Source organism: Cryptomeria japonica, chromosome 8 (genome assembly GCF_030272615.1).
Source record: "Cryptomeria japonica chromosome 8, Sugi_1.0, whole genome shotgun sequence".
NCBI lineage: Eukaryota > Viridiplantae > Streptophyta > Pinopsida > Cupressales > Cupressaceae > Cryptomeria > Cryptomeria japonica.
Window position 1 is genome coordinate 52,944,415 of NC_081412.1, and position 26,984 is coordinate 52,971,398.

The 26,984-nt window shown below is 33.2% G+C and overlaps 3 protein-coding genes across 3 annotated transcripts; all 3 read right to left on the reverse strand.

Moving 5' to 3' along the window:
- Positions 1-687: 687 nt before the first annotated feature.
- Positions 688-2,645, reverse strand: LOC131038810 (patatin-like protein 2). The gene is made up of 8 exons (XM_057971368.2): positions 2,457-2,645; positions 2,155-2,336; positions 1,871-2,057; positions 1,619-1,780; positions 1,441-1,518; positions 1,139-1,360; positions 880-1,055; positions 688-793 (listed from the first exon to the last, which is right to left on the reverse strand). The coding sequence occupies exons 1-8, from the start codon at positions 2,580-2,582 to the stop codon at positions 721-723; spliced, it is 1,206 nt and encodes a 401-aa protein (XP_057827351.1). The 5' UTR covers positions 2,583-2,645; the 3' UTR covers positions 688-720.
- An 18,575-nt stretch (positions 2,646-21,220) lies between these two features.
- LOC131038809 (uncharacterized) lies at positions 21,221-24,114 on the reverse strand. Its single transcript, XM_057971366.2, has 4 exons — positions 23,814-24,114; positions 23,195-23,419; positions 22,120-23,073; positions 21,221-21,929 (listed from the first exon to the last, which is right to left on the reverse strand). Exons 1-4 carry the CDS (start codon positions 24,069-24,071, stop codon positions 21,282-21,284), a joined length of 2,085 nt encoding a protein of 694 aa, XP_057827349.2. The 5' UTR covers positions 24,072-24,114; the 3' UTR covers positions 21,221-21,281.
- On the reverse strand, positions 24,114-25,942 carry LOC131855893 (disease resistance protein Roq1-like). The gene is made up of 2 exons (XM_059210776.1): positions 25,198-25,942; positions 24,114-24,913 (listed from the first exon to the last, which is right to left on the reverse strand). The coding sequence occupies exons 1-2, from the start codon at positions 25,737-25,739 to the stop codon at positions 24,115-24,117; spliced, it is 1,341 nt and encodes a 446-aa protein (XP_059066759.1). The 5' UTR covers positions 25,740-25,942; the 3' UTR covers position 24,114.
- Between the last annotated feature and the right edge of the window lie 1,042 nt (positions 25,943-26,984).

Genomic DNA, 26,984 nt, shown 5'->3' on the forward strand with positions numbered 1-26,984 from the left:
CAAATCATAATAAAAGAAAGAGACAAATAAAATAATCATTTAAAACAATATAAACTTCTAATTAACATTTATGTAGATATTTGTAAAAACTAAAAATATTTTGTTATGATATAATATTATCATATAAGAATTCTTTCCATAATTCGTTGGTTAAGTGGTGGTATTGTTGAAGGTTCTAAACTCCATTGAACCATTGTATATGAGAATGAGGTCCCCCATAAAATTTCCATTTACAACTTTATTCATTCAGAAGTCCGCAACACTTAAAATAAAAAATAATATTATAATTTGACAGAAAACCTTAAATGCCTTAGAACTGTCTAGAAATTCTTATAGCAAAAAACTATAAACAATTTTTAATCCAAAATTTGTCTTATTTAATCCCATTTCCTTGGTGATTTTGTTTTCCACAGTTTTCAAGATTAGGTGTCACTATGATTGCCAGGGTCTGCCGTGGAGTGCACTAGCATTAGTTTTCTTTTTGAATTGTGCGAGTCGTCATTGCCAGTCAATGTACTTTTCTTTATGAGATGTAAGTAAATTTAAATTAGTCTTCAAATTCAAAAACTCAACGTGTCTGACGCGCTTCAACTTTTGTGGTTGTAAAACGTTTCACCAACTGTGGTATTTTCTTCAGAAGTCCAGTCATATGCTTTTGTATTATTGGTTACTTTCATGGCGTTGATTTTGTGTGGGTTAGAGCTGCCAAATGAAATTTGACTAGAGATTTGCCACACGATTACGAGCTGTATCCATTCGTAACTTTCTTTCGTCTGAGAGTTTCTTTGCAAACCTGCTCACAAATTACGAAACTGTCATTGATATTCTAATCATCTAATATTTTCGCTGTCTTTCATTTCATAATGTATACATGTTTACCTGATCAAGGCATCGCTGTTGGTACCCTCATTACTAACTGGCTTAAATAATCCCGTCTCTAAATCAACTCTGGAAACAGCCTTATGCAGAAGTTGTAGGCCTATATCTTCAAGCTTCTTAAGGTTTTGCTTAGTAGAGATATCAACAGAGGCTGCCTCTCCCGTCAATTCGCTTTCCTAAAATAAAACAATTTATGGGTAAACATCACAAAAAATTTAATGGGTAAAGAGTTTTTATATATGAAGAAATTTTTATATACCTGAACTCTGAGATAGTTCTGTTCAGATTCAAAGGCTTGGAAGACCACAGAAGCATGAATGTCCACCATATCAGAACTTGATTGCATAAAAGTCTCTAATATTGGCACCCTCCCACTGTTATACAACCATCCCAATAGTCCCCACTTTGCAACATCAGTGGCTTTGTAGGCTGCTGTTTGGTATCCAGTTCCAAGAGATAGCACCAAAAAATTTTGCTTGGCCTAATAATAAAAAATGCTAACAGTTAATAATTGTTGAATTCCCCAAGTTAAAATAATGTTTTTCTCTTTAATGAATTCACCTTTGCTTTTCCTCGCGATACCCAATCATTGTTGGGCTTGATGGATTCTTTTGTCACTTCATTGATAGCAATTAAAGTCTGTAAATTTTAATTGAAAGTGGAGTAGAAAACATTCGAGTTAGTTGTAGCTAAATAGCAATTGACAAGTACGTAGTGGGGATAGTGGAAAATTTATTACTGGATTGTTAGCAGCCACTCCTCCATCTATGAGGTTGAATTCTCTGGGATTGCCGGATCTATCTTTTGTTTCAAAATGGTGGGCAGGAAGATATGTTGGGGCAGCCGAAGTACTAATGCATATATCTGATAAATATGCATCTTTTGAGATATCCTTTTTTGTCTGCAGATAACAAATGTACCAATGCCAATATATTTATTTAGGAAAAATAATATTATTAGAAGCTGATTAGTGAAAGAAAAAAAAATGTACCTCAAAAGTAGAGAAAATTATAGGCTGCTGTAAATTGGTATCATAGGTTGGGATCACCACATTAGTTAGTAGTTCGTTCAATCGAATGCCACGCAATATTTCTTTAACAAGATTGTGCAGATAATCTCCACTGTATTTGGGTCCTCTCAGTAAAGTGTAAATTGATTGCAACCATCCTGAAGGGCCCCTAGTGATGATTCATTTAACGATTTAGTTTCCTAGTACACATTTTAAGTTGTCCTATTCTACAAAATTACAATGCTTAGAGATTGCAGGGCACTAACTTTCTGTATGGGAAAATTGAAGGGCAATGTTCCAAATAGAACCGTGTAACGTCCTTGGCCGCATACAATGGTTTTTTTTCCTTGCTTGGAGCTGTTAACATTGCGGTAACAAGCCCTCCTGTGCTTGTCCCCGCCATGACATCGAAATAATCAGCTAATCTAGCATCTAGACCATCCAATTTCTGTCAACAGAATCAAGTAATTAATTAAACCAAAACAAAACCTTATTAATGATAAGAACAATAGAAATGATTTAGAATATGTAATGATAGTTGCAGGGATGATTGGATAGAAATAAATACTTGAAGCTGTGTCTCCAGAAATTCAAGGATAGTTGCAGGGATGATTCCCCGGACGCCTCCTCCGTCAATGCTAAGAATGGTGATCATATCTCCATCACTGGGTGGTAGATTTTTCATGGTTGTCATTGCACTTCTTCAAATCAGTACAACGATTACATGCAAATATTGAATAATATAAGATGATCTGAGATGGGAACATTTTTATAAGCAGTTTTTAGGGTAGTAGGTATATGAAAGCACGAGTGCGTGTTGAAGACGCAAGGGCTGAGAAATTTCGAGACCACAGTAGGACATGAATGAATCAAGGAAATGGTACTCTACTTAAAAGAGATCAAGTAACTAATCTTCTTGTTTAGACTTTGAAGAATTGAAAAATTCCTCTCTACTAGATGGTATAGTTAAGCCAATTTTTTAATTAGGCAAGTGCTTCACTACAGGCCAAATTTGAACAAAGTTGTCCTCATTTTAACTAAATATCGGTGCAATGGGACCCACCGTTTGACCAATTTAGTAGAGGCATTCAAGGCAAAGTGCATGGTTCATTCTAGGAAATATCATTTTTGGGGGGTACATTTTACACTTTCTATTATTTTTCCAGAAGGTTGAAAAGTCGAATTGACTTTATAGACTTTCATTAGGTAGGAAGGGCGTTACGGAATCCTTTCCACCCAAATCAAATCTAGTTTTCTTTGAGGTTTTCTAAAGCATCAATGTACTTTAATATTTATTTATCGAGGTAGGATATTGTCTTGTCATATAAGGGTATCAAAATTAAATGTTTTTCTAGTATGCTTTCAATTATGTCTTTATCTAAATGTTCATTTAAATTTTTGAGGAGAAAAGTGTGGCAATTTTTTAATTTCTGAATAAGTCTTGATGCTCTATCTATATGGATTTCATGTATGACCTTCTACAACCAAACATTGTCATGGTTATGCCTATGTGGTGGTTGATAGGTTTTAAAAAATGAGAAAGAGTGGATTCAACAGTAATACACAAAGTTTCAACCCATTCAATATGGACTACAACATCTTCAAGTATATTAGAGAGAATGCTTCTAATCTCACCTTGTCATCTTTCCCTACGTTACATCTATTTCGTAACACAAAATTGTTGCGTCCATAATTTTCATCATTGTTAGATACCATATATATTGGATATTGAGTTAATGATTTTGGTTATTATTAATGGAATTATGAGAATAGCATATTCATTAGCCAAGAGTAGAGATGTCATATTCAATGAGAAGATTGTGTACAAAGATCAGTTATAGTGAAATAAATAGGAAAATAAAACATAAAATATCTAGTGCTTCATGAGATCCTTGGAAATATAGTTCCAACAGTGAAAAAGATTCAAAATATTCCACAACTAGAAGAATAACAAGCCCATCATATTCTTACTAAAAGAGATACTAGCATTATTAGACCCATGAAAATGACTCTCATTCATTATAATATGTTTTATTGATCAATTTTGGTGAGCCTTATAGTTATGTTTAGGAATAATATGCATAGAAATTATAAAAAAGTGGGAGCACGATATGAAAAAGGAAATAAACTCCTTGACACAAAATTGGACTCAAGAATTGATTCAATTTCTTGAACATAAAAGATAATTGCAAAAAAAAAGGTTTATAAGATATAGGAAAAATATGGAGGAGAAATAAGATACAAGGAATTTGCACAAAAGAAAGGTATAGGTTTTGATAAAATAATTTTTGTATTGTAAAAATAATTTAAATCGTCTAACTATTATGCGTCTTGTGGCTACAAATACTTGTATCTTGAACAAATAAATGTAAAGAAATTTTTTCTCCATGGACATTTAGAGGAAGAAATATATATGCAAAAACCACAAGAATACAAGATTAAAGGCAAGAAGAAATTATTATGAAGGTTAAATAAGAATTTGTATGGCCTAAAGCAAGCATCCTGAAATGGTATTTAAAATTTGATATTATTATGCTCAAACAAGGTTACCATAAATTTTGCTATGATCATTGTGTTTATTTTAAGAGATCGGATAATGGTCACTTTTCATTATCTTATTATTATATGTTCATGAAATATTTGTTGTCAAATCCAATATGCAAAATATAAATGAGGTTACTAAAAAGAAAATAGTAAAAGTCATTTTTTATGAAAGATCTGGGTACAAAAATAAAAATATTTGTTACGAGTATAGAAAGAGACATAAAAATCACACATTAACATTTTCTCAAAATGAGTACATGGAGAAGTTACTGAAAAGATTTCAGATGTAGGATGCAAAACTAGTAAGTAAATGTGGGCTTGATCATTTTAAATTGTCTAAAGAGGTGCATAATAAGATGTAAGAGGAGATGCCCTATCAATCTAAATTTTCATACTCTTCAATAATTGGTAGCTTGATGTATGCCCTAGCATGTACAAAGCCAAATATTGCACATATAATGGAATTAATGAGCAGGTATATAAACCATCTCAAAAAAGAGCATTGGAATGTAATTAAGTGATTTCTTAGTTGTTTGAGAGGTACTAATACTCAAGAATTATATTTTGGAGGCTCTAATTTGAAACTATAGGGATATGTTGAGTCATATTTGGAAGGTGATATGGATAGTAAGATGAGAAAAGTAGGGTATGTATTTACTATAGGTGGAGCAAAAGTCAATTTTATTTCATTATTACAAAAGGTTGTTTCACTTTCAACAATTGAAGAAAAGTATGTTAGTACTATAGAGGCAAGTAAATATATGAATTGGTTACAAATATTTATGGGAATTTGGAAAGTAGTAGGTGAATAGAAGGTTGTATAGTGATAGATAGAGTATCATTCATCTTGCAAATAGCTTATCCCTTAATTCTAAGACTAAACATATACAAATCAAGTACCATTTCATATGATTAGTTTTAGAAGATGGATAGTTGAAGTTGGAAAACATACACATTATCCAAAATCTTGTAGATATGTTAAAAAGGGTAATAATTTAGGAGAAAATGATTTCATTCTTATCTTCTATTAGTCTTAAAGAATGATAATATTGAAAATGAGAAACAATCTAAGTCTAGGTGCATAAATCTAGTGGGAGCTATAGGTATAATGATATTGTTATAAGAATAATCTCCAAGTGGGGGATTTTTTGGCATGGAGCCTTATTAGTCTCTAATTGGGAGATTGTTGGTTTGCAGCGACTAATCATCTCATCAATCTTAAAATTTGGTTTTCTTTTTTAGTCACATTTCGCCAAAAAAAAATTATTGGAGAGTGTAGGTACAAATCCCCTCTTACCAAGCCTAAGGAGTTGATCCCCCTAATGAGGGCATAAGAGTGGAGCCCATAGTAGGGGTTGGGGAAATTCCATTAAAGAAAAAATATTCAATTGTTATTTTGGTATTGATATGTGGGAAATAAGAACCAAAATTAGGAATACACACTAAGATCTCAAATCTCCATGGCATATCATTGGAAACATAAATAGTTTAGCTATAGTCCTAATAAGAGAGATGAAAAATTGTGCTTTATGATTCCTTTTATTGTGATGGATTTGATATTGTGAAGTGAGTGTGAATGACCTAGGTTAAATGATACAAAAATGATGGATTTCAATTTAATAACATTGACATACTGAATTGGAAACGAACATAGTAAGTAAGATCTAGAAATGGCACACTGAGAGGAACATGTAACTGCAATATGGAACCAGAAGTGTCAGACACAATTGGAGGGATCCCTAGTCCTATGGGTGTCCAAATTGACATAAAAGTTCAAAAATATAGTCAAGAGGTCTGGTAGCCCCATCTTGCTAAAATCCATCAAAAAAGTATTAGATGCATGTGTTTGGCACCCCAGTCTAGATGTTTCTGCTTGTCCAAAATTTGGAATTGTCTACCTCAGATTGCTCTACACTCCTATAACCTCTTTTGTTGTCAATGTTTAACATACACACATGGAAATAGGGAAAAATGGTTGTGCTATATCGTGAGCTTGGTTTTCGTTAGGGAGGCCAAAGGATAATTCAAAATTGAAATTTTGAATTGACAAGATTATACCTTATGATTGATAATGGTGGTGATGCAATGCTCTTTAAAAAAAATCCTCCAAATGTTAATGCAATAAAATGATAAACATAACATAATAAGTCATAAATTCATACTTGAATGTAGAGTGTTCTAGCTTACTGCTCAATGTGTTTAGATCTAGAATGCTTTCTTGGTCATATTTTTTGCTGTAGAATAATAGTGACTACATTTAGCTATAAATATAGTGATCAGTATTATATAACGTGCCAATTTTCCATGTTTCAATTTCTCAACCCTTTTTTTCTTTATAGAAATGATATGAGCTTATATAATTAATTTTTTTTATATTTTATCTTTGTACTAAATATTTGTTAAAAAACAATTTACTAGATTACAATAACTATCAAATACAAAAACTATTTAAGTACTCTAATAGTTCATAGGTACTTCAAAGTACCCTTACAAAATTATGTAATATCCTTCACAAAATAGTTTAATTTTGTAAGTTTATTCATACCTCATATGTATAGCAACAAAATAGAAGTATGACCCATTGACCAACCATGTATATAACTTTACTTGCAACTAATTTCGCATATTTAATCCTAATAAACAAGAGAGAACATTTATAGGCGACCTTTCTTTTCTAAATTTATTTTTGTCACTTGATCATGAGGTTGATCATATGTAGAAAGATATAGACTTATGCCTAAACTAGTACATTTATAATTGCAAAGGTATGAATTTTAGCATACAACTAAAATATATTTTGTTTCTATCAATTTATAATATTTCAATAATCCAAAAAGAAACATTTGATGAATTAGTTTTTTGTTTTTTTCTTTACTTAAAAATCACAACATTCAATTTATACTAATTAGAACTTTGCAAATTACAATTAAGATTCAACATAAATTATTTCATTCCACAATATAATATAATATGTTCCATTCGAATACTGATTTTTCCAATCACTATATTTTGAAAAAACAAATACATAAAACAATCTACTTAAAAAGAAAATGTACCTTGTAAGTAGTATTTTTGGCCAAATTTTTGTTTAATGTTTCACATGTGTAAACGAAACATAAGTAGAATTTTGACTATGATATGTCCTAATCTATAATTGTATTAAGCATAAATGCAATCTTGACTAGATTATATTCGATGTCGGTTGATGCTCAATGCACACTCCATGGTTGCATTCACTTGGAAAGAACTTCATGTTTTCATCATTCACGTCTTTGCATGCTCAATGTTGCATCTTCTTTATTTTTCTCTCCTCACGTGTTTTGTTTTCCATGGAGAGCATCCAATCCCTAATCCCTAAATAATTGAAATTGAAAATGTAAAAGTTACATTCATGTCACCAATGACGTGGATCGTAGTTATAAGCATATGTCACTTGATGACGTGTCACTTATAGGGACCATATATTTTGATGAATGTCTCACTTGATTATGCACTTGATTTTGTGGATCCTACAATTTAATGATAATGGATATTGAGTTGCTAAGACAATGCATATGTTATGGTATATTATGAATTAGTTTATGCATTAGTTCATCATAGGGGCTAGATAGTCATTTTTCAATTTGATTTGTTTGAGGTCTTTGTGTAATCTTTTCTAATAAATGTGGCAAGCTAGGAGATATTTAGATTGTTTGAATAAATAGCTGGAAGTCCTAAAGTCCTAACTAGTTTAGACACAATTTCCCATGTTTACTTAGATTTTTTTATGAATGTTTTATCATACTAATAATTAGTAGTGGTGATTTCTAGGTTTTCCAAAGTATTAGCCCAAATTGTTTCATTGGAATCGAATCTTCCCACAATTTTGAAAAAATATTTTCTTATGAGTTTTTGGTTGTTCTTATTGGGTTTTGACAATGGTCAAGATATTTCCATAATTTTTTTTTCAACTAGGGCATCAATAGTCAAGTTTTCATTCATTGATTTTAACTTAGTTACTTACACTAATTTCTCACTTTGTTGCTTACACTAATTTCACATTTTTCAAAGTCTCAAGCATTTACATGTTTGAGTAACACATGGTTAGGGTTTATGATTGGTTAGTATGTTTGTCTTAGTATTTGATATAATTGGTAGAAATTTAGGTCTTTATTTATATGTTCTCAAATCAATGGTATAATTCATCATGCATAAAACTCTATTTACTAGTTCAATATCGATTTGGTTTATGTATTGAAATAATCAGTCCGAACATTCCCTAATTGATCTTATAGCACAAAAGGTGAACAATGTTATGTAAATTTTCCTTTCATCAAGTTGTGCAGATAAAAATTGATCCTAATCTCTTACAATTGAACATGCCTTAATTGATTCTATAGCATAAAAGGTGAAGCATGCTATGAGAATCGCGCTCTCATTAGTTTTGTAGATAAAATTGATCTTAACCCATTACAATGGAACATGCCCTAATTGATCATATAGCATAAAAGGTGAAGAATATTATCCAAATTGTCCTCTCATCATGTTTGTAGATAAAAATTGATGTTAGGATTTTATAATGGAATATGTATTTTATTGTGGAATTACAAATAACTTTAAATTAAAAGATTTAGTAAAAGGTGAAGAATATTATGCAAATTGTCCTCTCATCATGTTTGTAGATAAAAATTGATGTTAGGATTTTATAATGGAATATGTATTTTATTATGGAATTACAAATAACTTTAAATTAAAAGATTTAGTAAAACCAATTAAAAGAAAAGTAAAAACATTATGGCACAAATAAGTTTTCTTGTTGACCTAGTTGATGAGGTCACCATTACTATAAGATGAATGTAGGTGGAAAATTAGTGTGAATGAGTGGAAGCTAGGGGAAAAATTGATTCAAGAACTAACAAATACAACCAACACAAGCTTTTAACATTGTTTACATTTTAATGTAGGGTAGAGTAAGAGTATTAGAATTTTAAATTAGTTTTGAAAACGTTTGTAGTCTTGTAGATTTCAAGAAACATTTTAAATATATTCATAAACAAATTTACACTTTGACAAAGGAAAAGGTGGGGATATGATAGTGGCCAACATGTTGGGAATTCTAATAAACTTTAAACTTTCCAAGGTATCTTCTTTCAAGATTTCTCAATGAAACCTCTAACTCCACCCAATCTCATCAAACATTCCTTAATAATTAATTTATCTTCATGAATCCCAAAAGGGGTGAGGAAATAAAGACTAAAGAGATATTCTATATACATTAGAAAAATATGGCTTCCATATTTAACCCAAAAAAAGAAAAATTGAGGTATGTGTGTGAGAAAATCCAAGTCCCTAATATCACATGTTTTAATTCAATATTTAAAAATTAAATGTTAGAAAGACACAAAAATTAATATTAAATCTTCAAAATTATGTAAAGCACAAAAACAAACAATTAAATTAGGAAACAGTTTCTAGTTCATACAAGAATACTTAGTTCCCTAGATTCTTATCTTCACAATATGCATTGTCATTGATGTCAACCTGATGTCTAACAATATGTGTTATCTTTGGTGATGTCCATGTAGTTGCTTGTGTGGTCATTGATGTTTCTGATGAAATAGTGACGTTTCTAATATGTGATCAAAAAAATTTCAGAGTTTGTTGGCATAGGTAGAGTTTGTGATGGTATAGTTTGATGACAAATATGTGATACAGTTCTTATCGATGATGGTTGTATTTTCTTTGATTTTTATGTGTCCACCTTTTTTGGTTTCTAATGTCTACACTCAATTTGAGATGTTGTATTGCTACTAGCAAAGCTATAGTGATACTATTATTTGTATCTTGCCTTGAAGAAATGTGCTTCAACTTGCAAGTCCTTTATATCTTTCCCTGGAGTAGTGTGCTTCAACCTGTAATTCCTTTATATCTTTACTTGGGATAGTGCATCTTAGACTACAAGTCTTCTAGGTGGTAGTGTGCTTCCTTGGCAAAGTTTTTCCTAAAATATATTTTTAATGATGTCATATATTGTGAGTTAACTCTCACCATGGTTTCTTCCTATTTAGGTTTTTTCGTGTAAATTTGGTGTTCTCTCATGTATTATGTTTTTTTGTTTCACGTTTCATTGTTTCTAATAAGATTAATGATATGTTGACTGTGTTTTGGAGATTAATTTTTTTTAAGGTAAAAGTGTTTTAAGGTTTTAACTAATTCACACCCCTTCCCCCTCTCAGTCATAGAGGGTGTTCGACATCTTATGTATTAGATACCCTAGAAAAAATTTAAAAATGATCTTTTGATCATAAGTTTTTTGTAATATATGGAACTAGAAAATCAAACTAGCTAACTATGACTAATACAAATTAAGTACTCTCTTCTTTCTTTATATGTATCCACTTAACAAAGTATCCTATGTAGTAGAATATTAAAATTTATATCTACATTATAATTCTTTAGTTTAAAATTTAAAAAATTTCTCTCTACATTTGTAGCATCCCTAAAATTTAATCTAAATAGTATAAGTTTTCATACTATTTACCTTCTTCTCCCACTTCTCTATTATAACTATATAGGATTTCCCTATTAAAATGGGTGAACTATATATATCCACTAATAACTTTATCTCATAAGCATGAGTTAGGTTATGTTTATGATTTTCCATGGTCCAATTTTTGTTCTAATATATTATTTTTTAGTTATTCATTGGAATGTTTCCTTATTGTAATGTGCTAGGACAAAATTATTTTTAGGAAATTATTTTACTCGACTCTTTTAATCTGCATGATCCTTATACCATTTGTCATTTTTTCTCAATTTTATATGTAGATGTCCCTGTGCACTTATTTCACATGTGGATTAGATTCTAACTACTTGCACAATTCTATAACTTGCTTCTACTATTTATTTTTTACACTATTTTAAGATGAGAACCATACACCACAAGAAATGGTATCTTTCTAATACTCTAATTTTGTTGATAGCATTAAATCCTCTTGAATGGATTATGTCCTTCTTGGCATAATAGCATGTTACTTTTGTTAAATTCAACATGTTCCTTAATTTTTCCATCAATATATGGATGGCGAATTGGGTTAACTTTTGGAATAGTAATAAGAAAATTTTACACTATTCTAAAAAATGACCGACTAATATTTTTCCTATGTAAAAAATTATGTGTATTAGTAAAAAATATAATACTATTACTATCTTCCTAAATAATAAACAAGCAATGTGCATAAAACATATCTTATTCTTCTAAAACTTTATGGGGTGTGTCATTTCTAAACAATCTATCAAACATCACTTAGATAAAATCATTCTCTTTTTGATATTTTGGTAAATTGATGTACATGTCATTTCATGGCTTCTACAAAATGGGTAATAGCTTATAGAATCATGTTTTTTTGACTACATTCATTTACATACTAAAATATGATAATTTTGCATAATTTTTTTAATATCCAAGATAATCATTTGCTAAAATAACCTTCCTTTATTTGCGCTAATTTGTCTTTTCAATTTTATAACCTCTCTCCATTGAAATATTGTGCTTTGAAATACTAAGGTGTACATAATATAGCTATATTATAACAAACATCCTTCATAATGTTATAATCAAGTCGTGGTACTATGTCGATACTAGTTTGTTTTGAAAAGAATTTGATGCTTCCATAAATAAACATTGCCAAGTTGTATGCATTTCATGGTATAAAACCTTTATTAGTATATTCCTTTGCAAGTATTAATATCCTTTTTCTTGATGCATGAACTACCATTGGTGCTTGCAAGACATTGAGTCCACTTTTTGGCCAAAAAGTGGAAGCGTTTTCCCTATTTTTTTAAATTCATCCTATTTAACCCAAAAATTTGAACCACTTAAAGAAAGAGTCTTGAAAAAAGTCAGTAATAGAAAATGTAGTGCTCAAAGTCTACTTTCCAAATATGTAACTTATTTTAATACCCAAATCTTAAAAATGAAGTTTGAATAGACATTCCTAAAACCTATAGTTTAAAAGTCACTTTTCAGGACCATACCATGTCCATGTACAACAAGCATAACTTGACCTAAATGAAAGTATTTTTCTAAATTTTTTTGGGAAAATATTTGTAACTACTTGCACATTGCTTGTTTATTCACATGTGGATTAGATTCTAACTACTTGCACAATTCTATAACTTTCTTCTACTATTTATTTTTTACACTATTTTAAGATTACAACCATACACCACAAGAAATGGTATCTTTCTAATACTCTAATTTTGTTGATAGCATTAACTCCTCTTGAATGGATTATGTCCTTCTTGGCATCATAGCATATATATCTGGAATCTAGATAGTCTCTACTATAATGGGTTTTCATTGTTTAAAAAAATCTTGAAAAATTTGGTGTTCAGATATATTTTTGAATTCATTATTTTGTATGAAGATTGATTTGGCCTTCAAGTTGTGGTTCAAACCAGGTCCAAGCCAAAGGGTTCTTTGTCCAAGCCATTTCCCAAGCCAAAATCTAAAGGTACAACCGGACCAAAATTTGAAATATTTAGAAATGGGAACCCGTTTACAATATGAGATCCCATTTAGGTTACAAAATTTCATTTTGTTTTTTAAAATAATAAAAAAAACATTTAGCGAACGAGGTCCTGTTTCTTTCTTTCTTTCTTTTTTGTTATTGTGTTTTTCTTTTAATTTGTTAAAAACAAGCTATATATACATGAAATATAACATTTGAGTCACATTTAAGTATAAGTCACATTTCATTTCCCTTTGCCTTTTTCCTTTCTTATACTTTAAGTTAAATTTCATGTATATATTGGTAGGATGTTTGAGAGTTGTTTAAGATCTCTAGGATTTATAATGCAAGTTCAAGATTTTAGAATATCTTATAAATTTTTAGACTTAGTAAAATTCTAGCAATTAGCAGGCTCCTATCAGCATTTTCTTGCTCTCTCTATATCACCCTCTTTATCTTTCTCAATCTCTAGGCATATCTCTCTCCATATTAATATTCCTCTATCCCCTCTCTATCTTTGTATCTCTCTCCTCTCTCTCCCAGAATTAAGATCTATCTCACAACCTCTCTCTCTCTCTCTCTCTCTCTCTCTCTCTCTCTCTCTCTCTCTCTCTCTCTCTCTCTCTCTCTCTCTCTCTCTCTCTCTCTCTCTCTCTCTCTCTCTCTATGCACCTCCCCTACCCTCTCCCTACCTCTCTCTCTCTCTCTCTCTCTCTCTCTCTCTCTCTCTCTCTCTCTCTCTCTCTCTCTCTCTCTCTCTCTCTCTCTCTCTCTCTCTCTCTCTCTCCCTACCTACGTAGTTCGATGTTTAAATTTCTTTTTGATATGTTTGAATGTTATTTATATGTTCTAGATGTTTCAATGTTATCTATAAATGTTATACATGTATAGTTAGATGTAAAATATTATCATAGGATCCCTTAGTACATCCTAGGACCTCTTAAGACACCTAGGGCCCATTAAGACGGTTAGGACACCTTAGCATATCCAAGGACCTATTAAGACATTATGGGACATCTTTTGACCCCTTAATACACATAGGACCCCTTGGTACATCCTAGGACCCCTTAAGACATCCCATGACATAATATATGCCCTTAGTAGGACCTAATATGACATTATACCTATAAGTATGGTGTGTTAAGGGTTAATTACTATGTCATAAAAGGAACTATTATGACATAACAGGACTGCTTATGATATAATAGGACCTATGATGACATAATAGGTCCTATTATGTCATAAGACCCCTTAAGAGGACCTATTAGGAGATTATAACCCTTAGTAGAACCTGTTAAGGGGTATTATGTCATAATAGGACCTATTATCTCATAAGACCCCTTAAGAGGACCCATTATGACATTATACCCCTTAGTAGGACTTGTTAAGTGGTATTGTGTCATAATATCACCTATTGTGACATAATAGGATTGATTATCACATAATAGGACCGATTATCACATAATAGGACCGATTATCACATAATAGGACCTATTATCACATAATAGGACCTATTATGATGTATTAGGACCTATTATGTCATCATAGGTCCTATTATGTCATAAGACCCGTTAAAAGGACCTATTATGACATTATAACCTTTAGTAAGACCTGTTAAGGGGTATTATGTCATAATAGGACCTATTGTGACATAATAGGTCCTATTATGTCATAATACCCAGTTTAAGAGGACCTATTATGTAATAATAGATCCTATTATGTCATAAGACCCCTTAAGAGGACCTATTATGATATTATACCCCTTAGTAGGACTTGTTAAGGGGTATTATGTCATAATAGGACCTATTATGATATTATACCCCTTAGTAGGACTTGTTAAGGGGTATTATGTCATAATAGGACCTATTATGACATTTAATAGGACTAATTATCACATAATATGATGTATTATGGCATAATAGGACCTATTATGTCATCATAGGTCCTATTATGTCATCATAGGTCCTATTATGTCATCATAGGTCCTATTATGCCATAAGGCCCCTTAAGAGGACCTATTATGATATTATACCCTGTAGTAGGACCTGTTAAGGGGTATTATGTCATAATAGGACCTGTTATGTCATAAGAAACCTTAAGAGGACATATTATGACATTATACCCCTTACTAAGACCTATTATGACATAAGACCCCTTAGTAGGACCTATTATAACATATGTAGAGAAATATAAGTTGGCAGGGAGAGAGAGAAGGTACATTTAGAAAGAGATAGAGAGGTATATAAAGAGAAATATAGGTAGGTAGGGGGTGAGGGGAGGTGTATAGAGAGAGAAGAGATAAAAAGTAAATACTTAAGGATGTAAGAGAGAGGTAGAGACATAGTTCTAGATTTTGGGAGTGAGGGGATAGAGTGAGATAAGGAGGTACAAAGGGGATAGAAGGGAGATAAAAGTAGAGAGATAATGTGTGTGTGTGTGTGTGTGTGTGTGTGTGTGTGCATGCGTGAGAGAGAGAGAGAGAGAGAGAGAGAGAGAGAGAGAGAGAGAGAGAGAGAGAGAGAGAGAGAGAGAGAGAGAGAGAGAGAGAGAGAGAGAGAGATGAGATGGAGAGTAGTGAGTTAAGGATGTGAGAGAGAGGTAGAGATAGTTCTAGATTTTGGGAGAGAAAGGAGATAGAGATAGGGAGGTAGAGAGGAGATAGAAGGGAGATAAAAGTAGAAAGGGAAGGAGGGAGGGGTAGAGAGAGAGAGAGAGAGAGAGAGACATTGGTAGGGAGGGTGAGAAAGATACATAGAGAGAGGTATATATGTAGAGAAATAGAGGTAGGTAGGGAGTGAGGGGAGGAGTGTAGAGAGACATGAGACAAAGAGTGGAGAGTTAGGGATGTGAGAGAGACAAATAGAGAGAGGTCTACATTTTGGGATAGAGAGAGAAAAGAGTGAGATATAGAGGTAGGGAGGGGATAGAGGAAGAGTGTTATGGAGAGAGATGAATCTAGATATCAAGGAAGATAAAGAGAGCTAGGTAAACTCACAATAATGGTTCCCAGTTTTTCCAATAAACAAAATTGGTGGAGGTGGGAAAAAATTGGTCGTTTATTATTTGCCGGTGAAGCTTTACTTCTACAAAATTTTGCAATATGTCCAATCTTGTTACAAGCATAACAAGTCACATTGTTCTTTTGAATAGCCTTTCCATATCCTATGTCGGTTTATGTTCTGCATTATTAGATAAGTGTCCAAATCTTCCACAAACATAACATCTCACATTCATTCTGAAGTTTTCTAAATTATGACCAATTTTGTTGCATTTGGAACATTGACCGGTGGGTGCATTACTGTTCTGATTGTTTCTAGATCTACACTGATTTGCTCTATGACCATACTTGTTACAGTTAAAGCATTTCCCATTAAATTTGTAAGTATTAGGTTGTCTTACCGATTTACTATGATCATGATTGTTTGCAGTACCAGAACTTTCACCAACTTCAAATCCAAGTCCATTAGTATCTCCATTAGGTTTCTGACTTTTCAGCATATTATCAAGTTCTTCTGAACTTTTCTTGAATTTCTCTTTATGTTGATTTGTAGTAGCCAACTCATTTTCCAAAATTTCCTTTTGTCTCATAAGTTTAGTTTTATCATGTTGCATGTGAATCAGATCTGTCTTCAACATGTCATTTTCATGACCGAGTCTTAGATTTTCATTTCTAGCATCATTGAGTCTCCTAGTCAAGTCATCTTCATTCTTTTTCTAGTCTTCAATGTCTTTACAAAACCTCATAGTCATGTCTTGAATTTCATTCCTCATAGTACTGTTTTCTTGCCTCAATTTGTTCACAAGATCATTAAGAGTTTCCTTTTCATCATCATCACTTTTCATCTTCTCATGAAGTTCTTTTCTTTTATTTCTAGCAATAGTAAGATTCTCCTGAAGTCCTTGAATGAATTCATGTGTAGTCCTCAGATCATCTTCAAGTTTGATATTCTTCAACTTCTTTGCATCATAGTCCACAAGAGCTCCTTCTAATTGCTTTCTCAAGTTGTCCATCTGTACCGGTGTTAGAATCTTCCTCAAGCTATTAGGCTTTTGAAAATAGAGGACCAAGCTCTGATACCAATTGTTAGGATTAATGGAAGTCCCAAAGATATTGAGAGGGGGGGTGAATTAGTATCTAACCGGTTGGCAGAATATTTGACCTTATTAAGTATTTTGCATTCCAAAATAGTGTACCGGTAAATAAGAATTAATGCAGTAAATAGGAACAATAATGACAACATAGAAAGCACACCATAACACAAGATTTTTAACAAGGAAACCCGATGTGGGAAAACCCTTGGTGGGATTTGTGACCCACAATATTCACTCACTGGCCAATGAATGGATATTACTCACATTGTGGTGCCTGCACATGCAGGAAGGCCAACTGCCTAGAGCTCATTGCTCAAATACAAAATGGAAGTATCCCTGACTTACAAAATGGATTATGAGAATCCAATATAATGTACTGCTACAATTCAACATCTGCTATGCCAGGTACAGTACCGGTTTAAGCTCATATCATAACCATAACCTTATACAAAATCTGCCTTAATATTCACTCATCACTTCTACCATATCCATCTTCTATCCTCTATGTATATTCAAATGATTTACAAGATCTTATACTTATATATGAGTCTAATACAATATGCCATGTCGGCTTTACAAAAGTTGTTCCTGTCGACTGGGAAAGCCGGTATACATTGTTGTCATTGTCAATGAAGTGTTCGCCAGTGTTGGTGCCTGAAGGTTTCCACAAAGTTGCCATCAATGACAAAACCTTCAATTCTCATTAGAGTATGCAATGCCAATAAGAGCAACATGCATATGCTTTACCTTTACATGTTTTTGCTCCAAATCCTCCACTGCAAGTTGAGAAAAGTAGACTGCATGTTTGGAAATTTCCATAGCCTCTGAAGCAGTAGTATCTTCAAGGGTCCTTACAATAGCATCCGCTGTGTTTTGTTGTACCCCTTGCAAAACTATGGGCTTTTGAGTGCTAGGAGCCGTTGACCATATAGAAAAATCTCGTGAGGTTATGTTGACTCCGGAGCCATGTTCTCCAAACTCTCTTGTGAAATTGGGATCCTTTTGCCGCATGATTTGATCCACCAAGAATATATTTTCAAAATTCCACCCTGGGACAAGGAGCATTCCACTATTCATCACCATCTCTCTGCCCTCTTGAGGGGTGCAATAAAAAATTTTCTTATCAAAATTGTTGATTTCTTCATTAGACATATTCTTCAAATACTCCCTTATCCAAAATAGACTAAACTCAAGGGAATCAACAAAATTGTCATCCTCCATGAAATTCTTTGAAGCGACAATTCTTTCATCATCCGCTTCTTCTATAGGGATTGTGCTTGGGATGAGAGCCCTATCTAGATCATTAAAAATTTTAGCATTTGCATCATCTTGGAATGTCTCCCTTAGAGGAGAAGGTGGTGGCACAAAAGTATCAAAATCCTCTTGAATATCCACTAAGTCAGATATCCTGGCTTTTCCCTTTTCAATTTTTCTACCCTGCTCAGATGTTACCCTCTTATCCTTTTGCTTGCCCCTTTTAGAGGACTCTACAGGTGCTTCCTTAATTACATCAGTTTGCCCCTCCATTTGTTGAGCTTTAGGAGCTGGATCAATTGGCTTTTCTTCATATTCATTTCCTTTATCCTCGGCTTCTCTTGTTTGTAACTCATCCTGAATTATGTCATCTACCTTTCTAAGCATGAAAGACATTCTGGCAAAATCATCCCAAAAATACCGAAAGGAACCTACAAAATTGGGGTCCTCTTGCTTCCTTTCTCTTTCAAATTTATTCATGAGGTCCCACTTCTTCCTCCTTTGATCCACCTCACGTAGAAGGGCGTTTCTAATTAGGTCTTCCCTTTCTACAAAATAATGAAAATACCCCTTCTCCTTCAATTTGTTTATTCTGATATCATTCATACATCCCTCAGGGTCAAAATGCTTGGCCTGGGCAACTCTTAATCTATAATTTTTCACCAATCAAGCATTCAAGCATTCCTTTCAAGCATTGAGCATCTCAAATCTCCCTTCAAGGCTAGGTGTTGCATTCAAGTCAAGGATTCAACAATTGAAGAGGAGATCCATTCCAATATTCAACTTCATACAAACAATTCTATCAACATTTCTATCACGATCTCCCTTGAGGTGATTTACATTTTAGTCTTTCATTTACATTTACTTGCAAGTACTGTCTTTCATCATTTGGTTAATTCCAAAACTAGGGTTTGACTTGAAGACAAAACCCTAATCCCAACCCCTTTTCCTCTCTTTTTTGTGTGTAGGTTGCAGTGCACAGTTGTATTTTTAGATTTGGACTCCAGTTACAGAGGTGGAAAAACCCTTTTCGTTTCATGGATTTTTCAGAGGACCTGTACACTTTCGCCATGGTCCAAGCAAATTTTCCTTAAATTCGCAGAGTAGCTTTGTCTCGATATATTATTGCCAAATCCAAGTGCACATCTTGATCCCACACTTCTATTTTGAGTTATAATCAAATCTTTGTCACTTTTCCACTTAGTCGTATACACAATTCAATTCAATTCAATCCTATTCAAGAAGAGGGGATTAACTTACCATTCTCATATAATTTCACTTAGAATTCAATCTCCTCCTTTATAGGTTGAATCTAGTGCATTTCCCCCCCTCTTCCAATGTAATGCGTGAAAAGTGTTTGAAGGGAAATCCGAAGTGAAACTTTCATCTCTCCTCAGAGGGAAGGAAAGCTTTCCTCTAGATCTCCCATTCACTATTTTTCACCCAACATTACAGGGAGTGTATGGTTGCATGTAAAAGTACACAACTCATCATTATGCTTGACTATAGTTATGACAAAAGAATTGAAGGTACATTTCTGCCTTTGCATTGTATAGATCTAAAATATTTTTAATATTTTATGTGTAAAAGCCTTTTAGAAGATTCTATGAGCATCATGCCTCAAAACCAAGAGAAAATTTAATCTCCTTTTACACACTTCCAATAGATTAAGGTACAACAAAAACATGGGGATCATGGATAATCTATCTGGTTGGTCAATGCCTTATGAAGTAAGAATTTGACCATCAATTGAGTACACCATCACAAGATTATTGAGCCTTTATGTATCACTTAAAATTTATATTGAAAGAGAGGATAATCTTGTTATGAATGAAAAAGTCTTTTCACACTAGTTGGCCACTCCATAGTAGAGTGCTAGGCTTGGGAATGCATGCTTATTATATTAAAGGAGATCAAATATGCATATGTGAATGGATATCAATCTTGCATATTTAACTAAGTGCATTATGGGGGCATGTAGTTTGGTATTGGACTATGGTTTTGATGGCACATGATTCTGGAAAAGCATTAGTGCTTTTACTCCTTTTTGCACTATAAAGATAAAGGGTTTACTACGTCTAGCAAGTGAAATAATGTTATGCTTATGAAATACTATGAGCTAAGGTGTTGGGTGGATTTTTGTTAGATTATAATATTTATTTTATTAAGACAATTTCAAAAGTTGTTTTCACCATTTATTTATATTTTTCATAGTTGTTTGTTGATTTTAATTTTTCTTTATATGCCTTTCCTTTTTTAATTAATTGTTAGTCACATTATACTTTATTGGCTAAATTGAAATTGTCCATTATTTGTTTGAGACTTCATAATAGTAGTTTACCCTATTTCTTCACAATCTTCCCAACTTTTCACTATCTTAAGAGTATTAGTCCCACTAGACCTTACGTTACAAGAGGATGGAATTGTGGATCTACAATCATCAAATCTCACGGTTGCGGGGAATCCCTATTAAGCACAAGAGTCAAATTAGTTACATATATGATTTTAAAAGCAAAAGGAAATGTATCATGGATCATGACCAAAGTAGTTGGTGAAGCAAATTTATAGGGTTTCCTAGGACCTCACTAGTTTGAAAGCCATTTCAAATTTTATTTTGTTCATATAATTTAAATATAAGGAAAACTATCTCAAACCTCAAAATCTCTAAGAGTTTGAACCATAAAATCTCTAAAATTTCACATCACTTATTGCAAATGTTTTAATTAGCTCTCAATGACTTCCTTCAATTTGTCTTATTAATTTAAGTTCTTCAAAATAACTCTAATAATAAAATAACACTTTATTTATATACTATAAAAAATATCAATTTTTTAAATAATGATTAATGATTTTTAACATTTAATAACTTTCATTAAATAAAAAATTAAACAATTGTAATAATAACTATCATTATTAGATATATTAATAATGATTATTTGAAATACGCATTTAATCCCTCACATTTAAAAAAAAATGTTTTACTTTGAAGACAATTTTTTTTTCAATTAAAACTAACTTACATCTTCATTGTGATCATCATCATCACTATCATATTCTTCAACCTCGTCAACATACTCATTCACATCATCATACTCAATCTCACCATACTTAATCCAATCACGGAGTTTGACAGTTGTTTCCTGATATTCGCCAAGGCGTAGTTGAGCAAATAAGGTTTGCAATATGTGGAGGGTTTTCCTTTCCTCGCCTTTCTTCACTCTCATTAAAAACGCCTTCGTTGTAAGTAACGCCTTCGTTATATATGATGGCATCCAGGAGTCATATTTTGAGAGCCTTTCTTCATTAACAACGCACGTGTATATCCACTTTTTACCATCACCGCAGAGATGTATATCATTCAACCGTCGCCCCTCAAGCATAATGCTGGTCCCATTACAAATGTCGCTCCCTATGGAAGGACGCCGATCAAGCAGAGCGCAAAAGATGAATGTACTGAGCGAATTTTGGGATTTTTTATGAACCGAATGGATCATCTCCTCTATTTTTTCCCTCCTCATATAACCATACTCTGCTTCACAGAAACCATCCGCCATAGATAATGTATTGCCAATTTTATCTTTGTTTAAAAATGACTCTTCATCTTCATCTACTGACATGGCCGGTCTTCCCACCAGAATTGTAAGCTCCAACGGCAATCTCTGAAATCATAGTACTCAGGCTAAATTATTTTCAACATTATATATGGAAAATTGAAAACAGAACATTCAGAAATACTTCATAGATATGCAACCGCTCCAAAATTTACAAGAAATAGCAAAAGCGCAACTAGATATAAAGGAAATAATGGACAAACTAATTAGAGAATACACATATATCTGTATTTAATACCTGCAATCTTTCAACGCAACTTATTGTAGAAGTGTCTGAAATAATCATCTCCTTCAGTCCTTTCAATTCTTCAATACCCTTTATATTCTGCAGCTTCGGACATGCAGCAATGATAATGCTCTCCAGGCGTACTAAAAACTCAATACCTTCTATGTTTTGCAGCCTTGCACACTGCCCAATGAAAATTCTCTTCAGCTCTTTCAACTCTTTAAAACAAATTACACCCTCCAGCTGCTCACACCCATCAATCCAGATTCTCTTCAATCCCTTCAATTGCTCAACAGCTTTTATATTCTTCAGCTCTGGACAATACGCAATCCAGATCCTCTTCAATCCCTTCAATCCTTCAATAGCTGATATATCCCTCACGTTCTTACAGCGGCTAATATAAATCCTCTTGAGACAACTGAGACGCCCAAAATTTGGCAACTCTGTCATTGCCGGACAATATTTTGTGCGGAACATTTCGAGATTCAGCAGATTATTGACCGATACTTCTCTCAACTTGTCACAATTGACCAGCAACAGACATTCCAGTGTGGTTATCCCTGTTAAATCCATTTCAATTAGATCTTCCATAAAATAAAGCTTAAGAGATTTAAGGGTGGGACACAACTGTCCACTAATTGAGACCTTCCTTGTTTTCTCTGCATCATACAGAGTTATGGCTTCAAGGCTTCTCATAAGAAACTGGTCATCAGTTGTCCCTCCCCTGTTGCTCAAAGTGAATTCCCCTTCTACCTTATTGAGTTCCAACTTTAAAGTTTTTAGATTGGTGAGTTCTCTTACATATTTTAGGAGACAATTCCATTCGAAGGATTGAATTTGAAAATCAGATCCTAGGTATAGCGATTCCAGATGTTTTAACATTCCAAACGAACTCACTAGTTCGTTTAAGTCTGGAATATGACAACGCGCAATCCAGCAATCTAGCTCTTTCAACTTGAGTGGAACCTGGAATTTACAATCATTTTGTTTCAAACTATTATTTTTGAATGGTAAAAAGTCATACAAGAACGAACTATTTGCGGATAATACAAAAAAATATTTTTTTTTATGAAGAGCAAGCATATACCCGGTCACCCGTCTGCCACAATCTCGCAGATGATACTCCTCGAAGTCTTAAAGTGTGCAAATTTTGTAGAGGAATCCATTCAGGAATATACTCATAACCGCAATCGAAGCGAAATTGAAGCCATTGTAAATCAGTTGATTTACAACATGCCATTTGGCTACCAATTTCATTGAAATATCTGAAATTCTTTCCTTCCTTCTCCTTCACAATGTTTTCTATTTCACTCTGAAATCAAATTTCCACGGAGTTAGAAAAAGTTAATCCTAAATTATGTGTAAACGTTTTAACAATTATAGAAAATAAACGTTTTTTTTTTGGGAGGACTCTGATTGTAAAGTTAAACGAAAATCTTTGGATCACATTTTCAAACCCCTATGAGTTGGTTGGGATTCTGTTAGGCTGTCTTGCTGTGTTTGCTTGTTGCTGTCCTGATTTGGTTTTTGTTCTGTTTTGGTTGTCCTATTGCTGTTTTGTGTGATAGATCTATCCTGTCCTACTCTGCCTAATACTTTATCAGTGGTTTTTTATCCTCTCAAACCTTGTTTATCTTAATAAAAAATTACAGAAAATAAACCATAACCATTTCCACTATGAATTTAAGGTCAGAAGAAACACATACAAGATTTGTAGGACGCCACAGCCGACGAGAATTGCTCATTTCATTGTCTGCCATATCTCTGCCCAAGTCGCGGAGGTGGTCATGCATTCTCAAAACAAATTCTGGGTCGCCATGATACCCATCAAAACAAGGTTGCAGGTCAACAAGGCACTTGTCTTTGAGGGTCTGAAGTGCATGTTCGGCTCTCCACCCTGAAGCCTTCCATATACTTATGGCCATACTCGCCTTCTTCCCTATGAAAAAGCACGCAATATCCATAAAGATCTGTTTCTCATCCTCTTCCAGAGCATCATAGCTTATTTTAAGGGTATCTTTTATGTCTTTGTGTAATGTTTTCAGCTACATCTAATTCCAATTTCCAATAAGACTTGTCACTGCCAGAAACATGTGCGCCCATTACTTGAAGAGCAAGAGGTAAACCTCCACACACTTTTACAAAGCCCTCTACCAAATTCTGAAATCCACTTTTACAAGATTGTTTCTGAAATGCATGCCAGCAGAAGAGCTCTCTGCTATGCTCTGGATTCATTTCTTTCATCTTATAACGGACATTTACTCCAGCCTGTATCAGAAGCCTCTCGTCACGAGTTGTGACAATTACCAAACTTTTGGAATTGAGAGCATCTATGGGCACTAGGGCATCTAACTGCTTCAGATGATCAGCATCGTCTATAACTATAAGGAACCTTGATTCGCGGGTCCTTTGAAGATTATCCTTGATAGAGGTGATCCCATCATTTATATTACCAATGGATTTTTCTTTCAGATGAATCAGATCTTTGAGAAGCTGACTTTGCAGAGAAGTTAGCTCATCTTTGACATGTCTTCCCCGCACATCAAACAGAAAAGTTGATCCACTAAACTCTGAACTTTTGTTATTGAACAAATATTTGGCGAGAGTGGTCTTGCCAGACCCTCCCATTCCAAAGATGCCAATTATTTTGTCTTTCATCTCCCCATTACTCTGGCAATGGCTCTGGAAATCCTTCACAAGCTCATCAAGTCCTACCTCATATTTTGCAACTTGGAGAGGAATTTTTCTCTTTTTCTTCTCCTTGACCACCGTCGTCACGACTTCACAGCACAGCTTATTCAGATCACTGAAAATAGGAAAAGCAGAAACAAAAAATTGAATTAAAAAAGGCTGCAATTAATTGAGCTAATATTTCGTCTTATTTCCCGAACATTATCTCTAGTGAGAAGTATAAAATCTAATATACTAAATATAAAAAGATTCTGTCACCAATAAAACTACTGAGAAGTATAAAATCTAATATACTAAATATAAAAAGATTTTGTCACCAATAAAACTACTTTGTAGAAAAGAAAATTTAACAAAATATAGAAAACGTATGTGGAAGGAAAGCAAATGAAGATGTCTTACTCATTCTGTCCGTTGAGTTCGTAGCCCTTGATCCCTGAAACGTTCTGCAGGCAATCTTTCCATTGTTGAACGTCATGATTAGGATATCTACCATTTTCTTCGTGTTTGGAAAATGCATCTGCAACTCCATTTTTGATGTGGCGGAAGTCTGAAGGCTGAACATGGTAAAACAGGGGAATAATTCTAGCCTCGGTTTGAAACATTAAAGCTAGCTCAGCTAAGCACCAAGCAGACTCTGCATATCGCCGTGATAAGATGGCTATGTGCACTCTGGCAGAGAATATGGCATTCTTTATGGCAGAGGGAAAATAATCTCCCAGTTCAGTCTCCTCAGAATCTAGATATGCTGAGATCCCCTCATTCTTTAGGGAATTGTAAAGCTGCAAAGCCAGAGTTGTTTTGACATCTGGACCTCGATGGTTGATGAATACATCAAACTGCTTTACAGACAAGGAGGACTTTATCATTTTGTTGTGAGGTTCAAGTACTGAAAATGGATCGGGTGCCCATTCTCCTCGACCAGATGTGGAAGTGGAGGCCATTTACAGAATATTGATGCTGTGGTGAAAAAGCAAACAAAGCAAGAATGGATATGTCAAAAACAGGTCATTCAGTGCTTCAATGGGTCAAAAGCATGGAGATATAAATAGCCGATAAACAAAGAGTGCGCAACAGGGGCCTTGCAATGACCAAGAAAATTGGCGGGTTGTGTTTCCACGTTCCTGCCTGTCATTAACCAAGAAAATTCTTTGGCCGTGAAGTTCGTGTAGGCTGTGCTTTGAAACTACCAAGAAAATTGTCATGCAGAAAAAAGTCAGGAAGCATCTATGAAATATGGCCCCGCACTGCGGCATCTATTTAGTGGAAGTTTACTAAACATTGTGTACGAAAAGCAAAAGGTAAAGAAAATGTAGATTCCCACTCTGGCAAAATGGCATGTGTTTTGTTAAAGCTTTTTCACAATAAAGTAGCATGTGCCATGATATTCCTTACTTCGCTCGAGGGTTTCTTTATAAGGCTTGCCTTTCCAATAATTCAGTGTGTTTTGTATTTGTTTATTTTCAATCAGACGACATTAAAATGCAGACATCCACACTGTGTTCGGTGCTGTCCTCATAGACTTGCCAAGTCTAGTGTTTGTGTTGGCTGTGCTTCCACATAATTGCATTGCAATAACCAAGAAAATTCGTAGACTGTCGAATTGATCGCCTAGTCTTTTCTCAGTAGGAAAATCAGCAGACACTCTGTACGAAAAGGAAAAATTAAAAACATTGTGTACGAAAAGGAAAAGGAAAAAGTAATTGTGGACTCCCTACCGTTTTTTTAATTAAAAAATACTTAAAATAAACAAATAAAATAAATTTATAATTTAAAATTAAAGTAAATTAATAAATTTATAATTTAAATTTAAAGTCACTTAATAAATTTACAATTCAAATTTCAATTAGATTAATATTATTAAAATAATATAATATTATATATTTAATTAAAATGAATAGAAGTATAAGCTAAAATATTTATAAAATTAATATAATATTATAAATAATAATGATAAAATTTAAAATTTAAAAAATAAATAAAATAAAAATAATATAATATTATAAGTAATGAAAATGAATAATATAATTATTTATTTTTAAAACATTATGATATTTATAAAATATGAATAAAATGAATAAAATTAGTATTGACAAAATTGTAATGATTAAATAAAAAATAAAATTTTAAAATAGTTAAACTTTGTAATCTAATTGATTAAGAAACACAATTATATGGTAATAAAATTG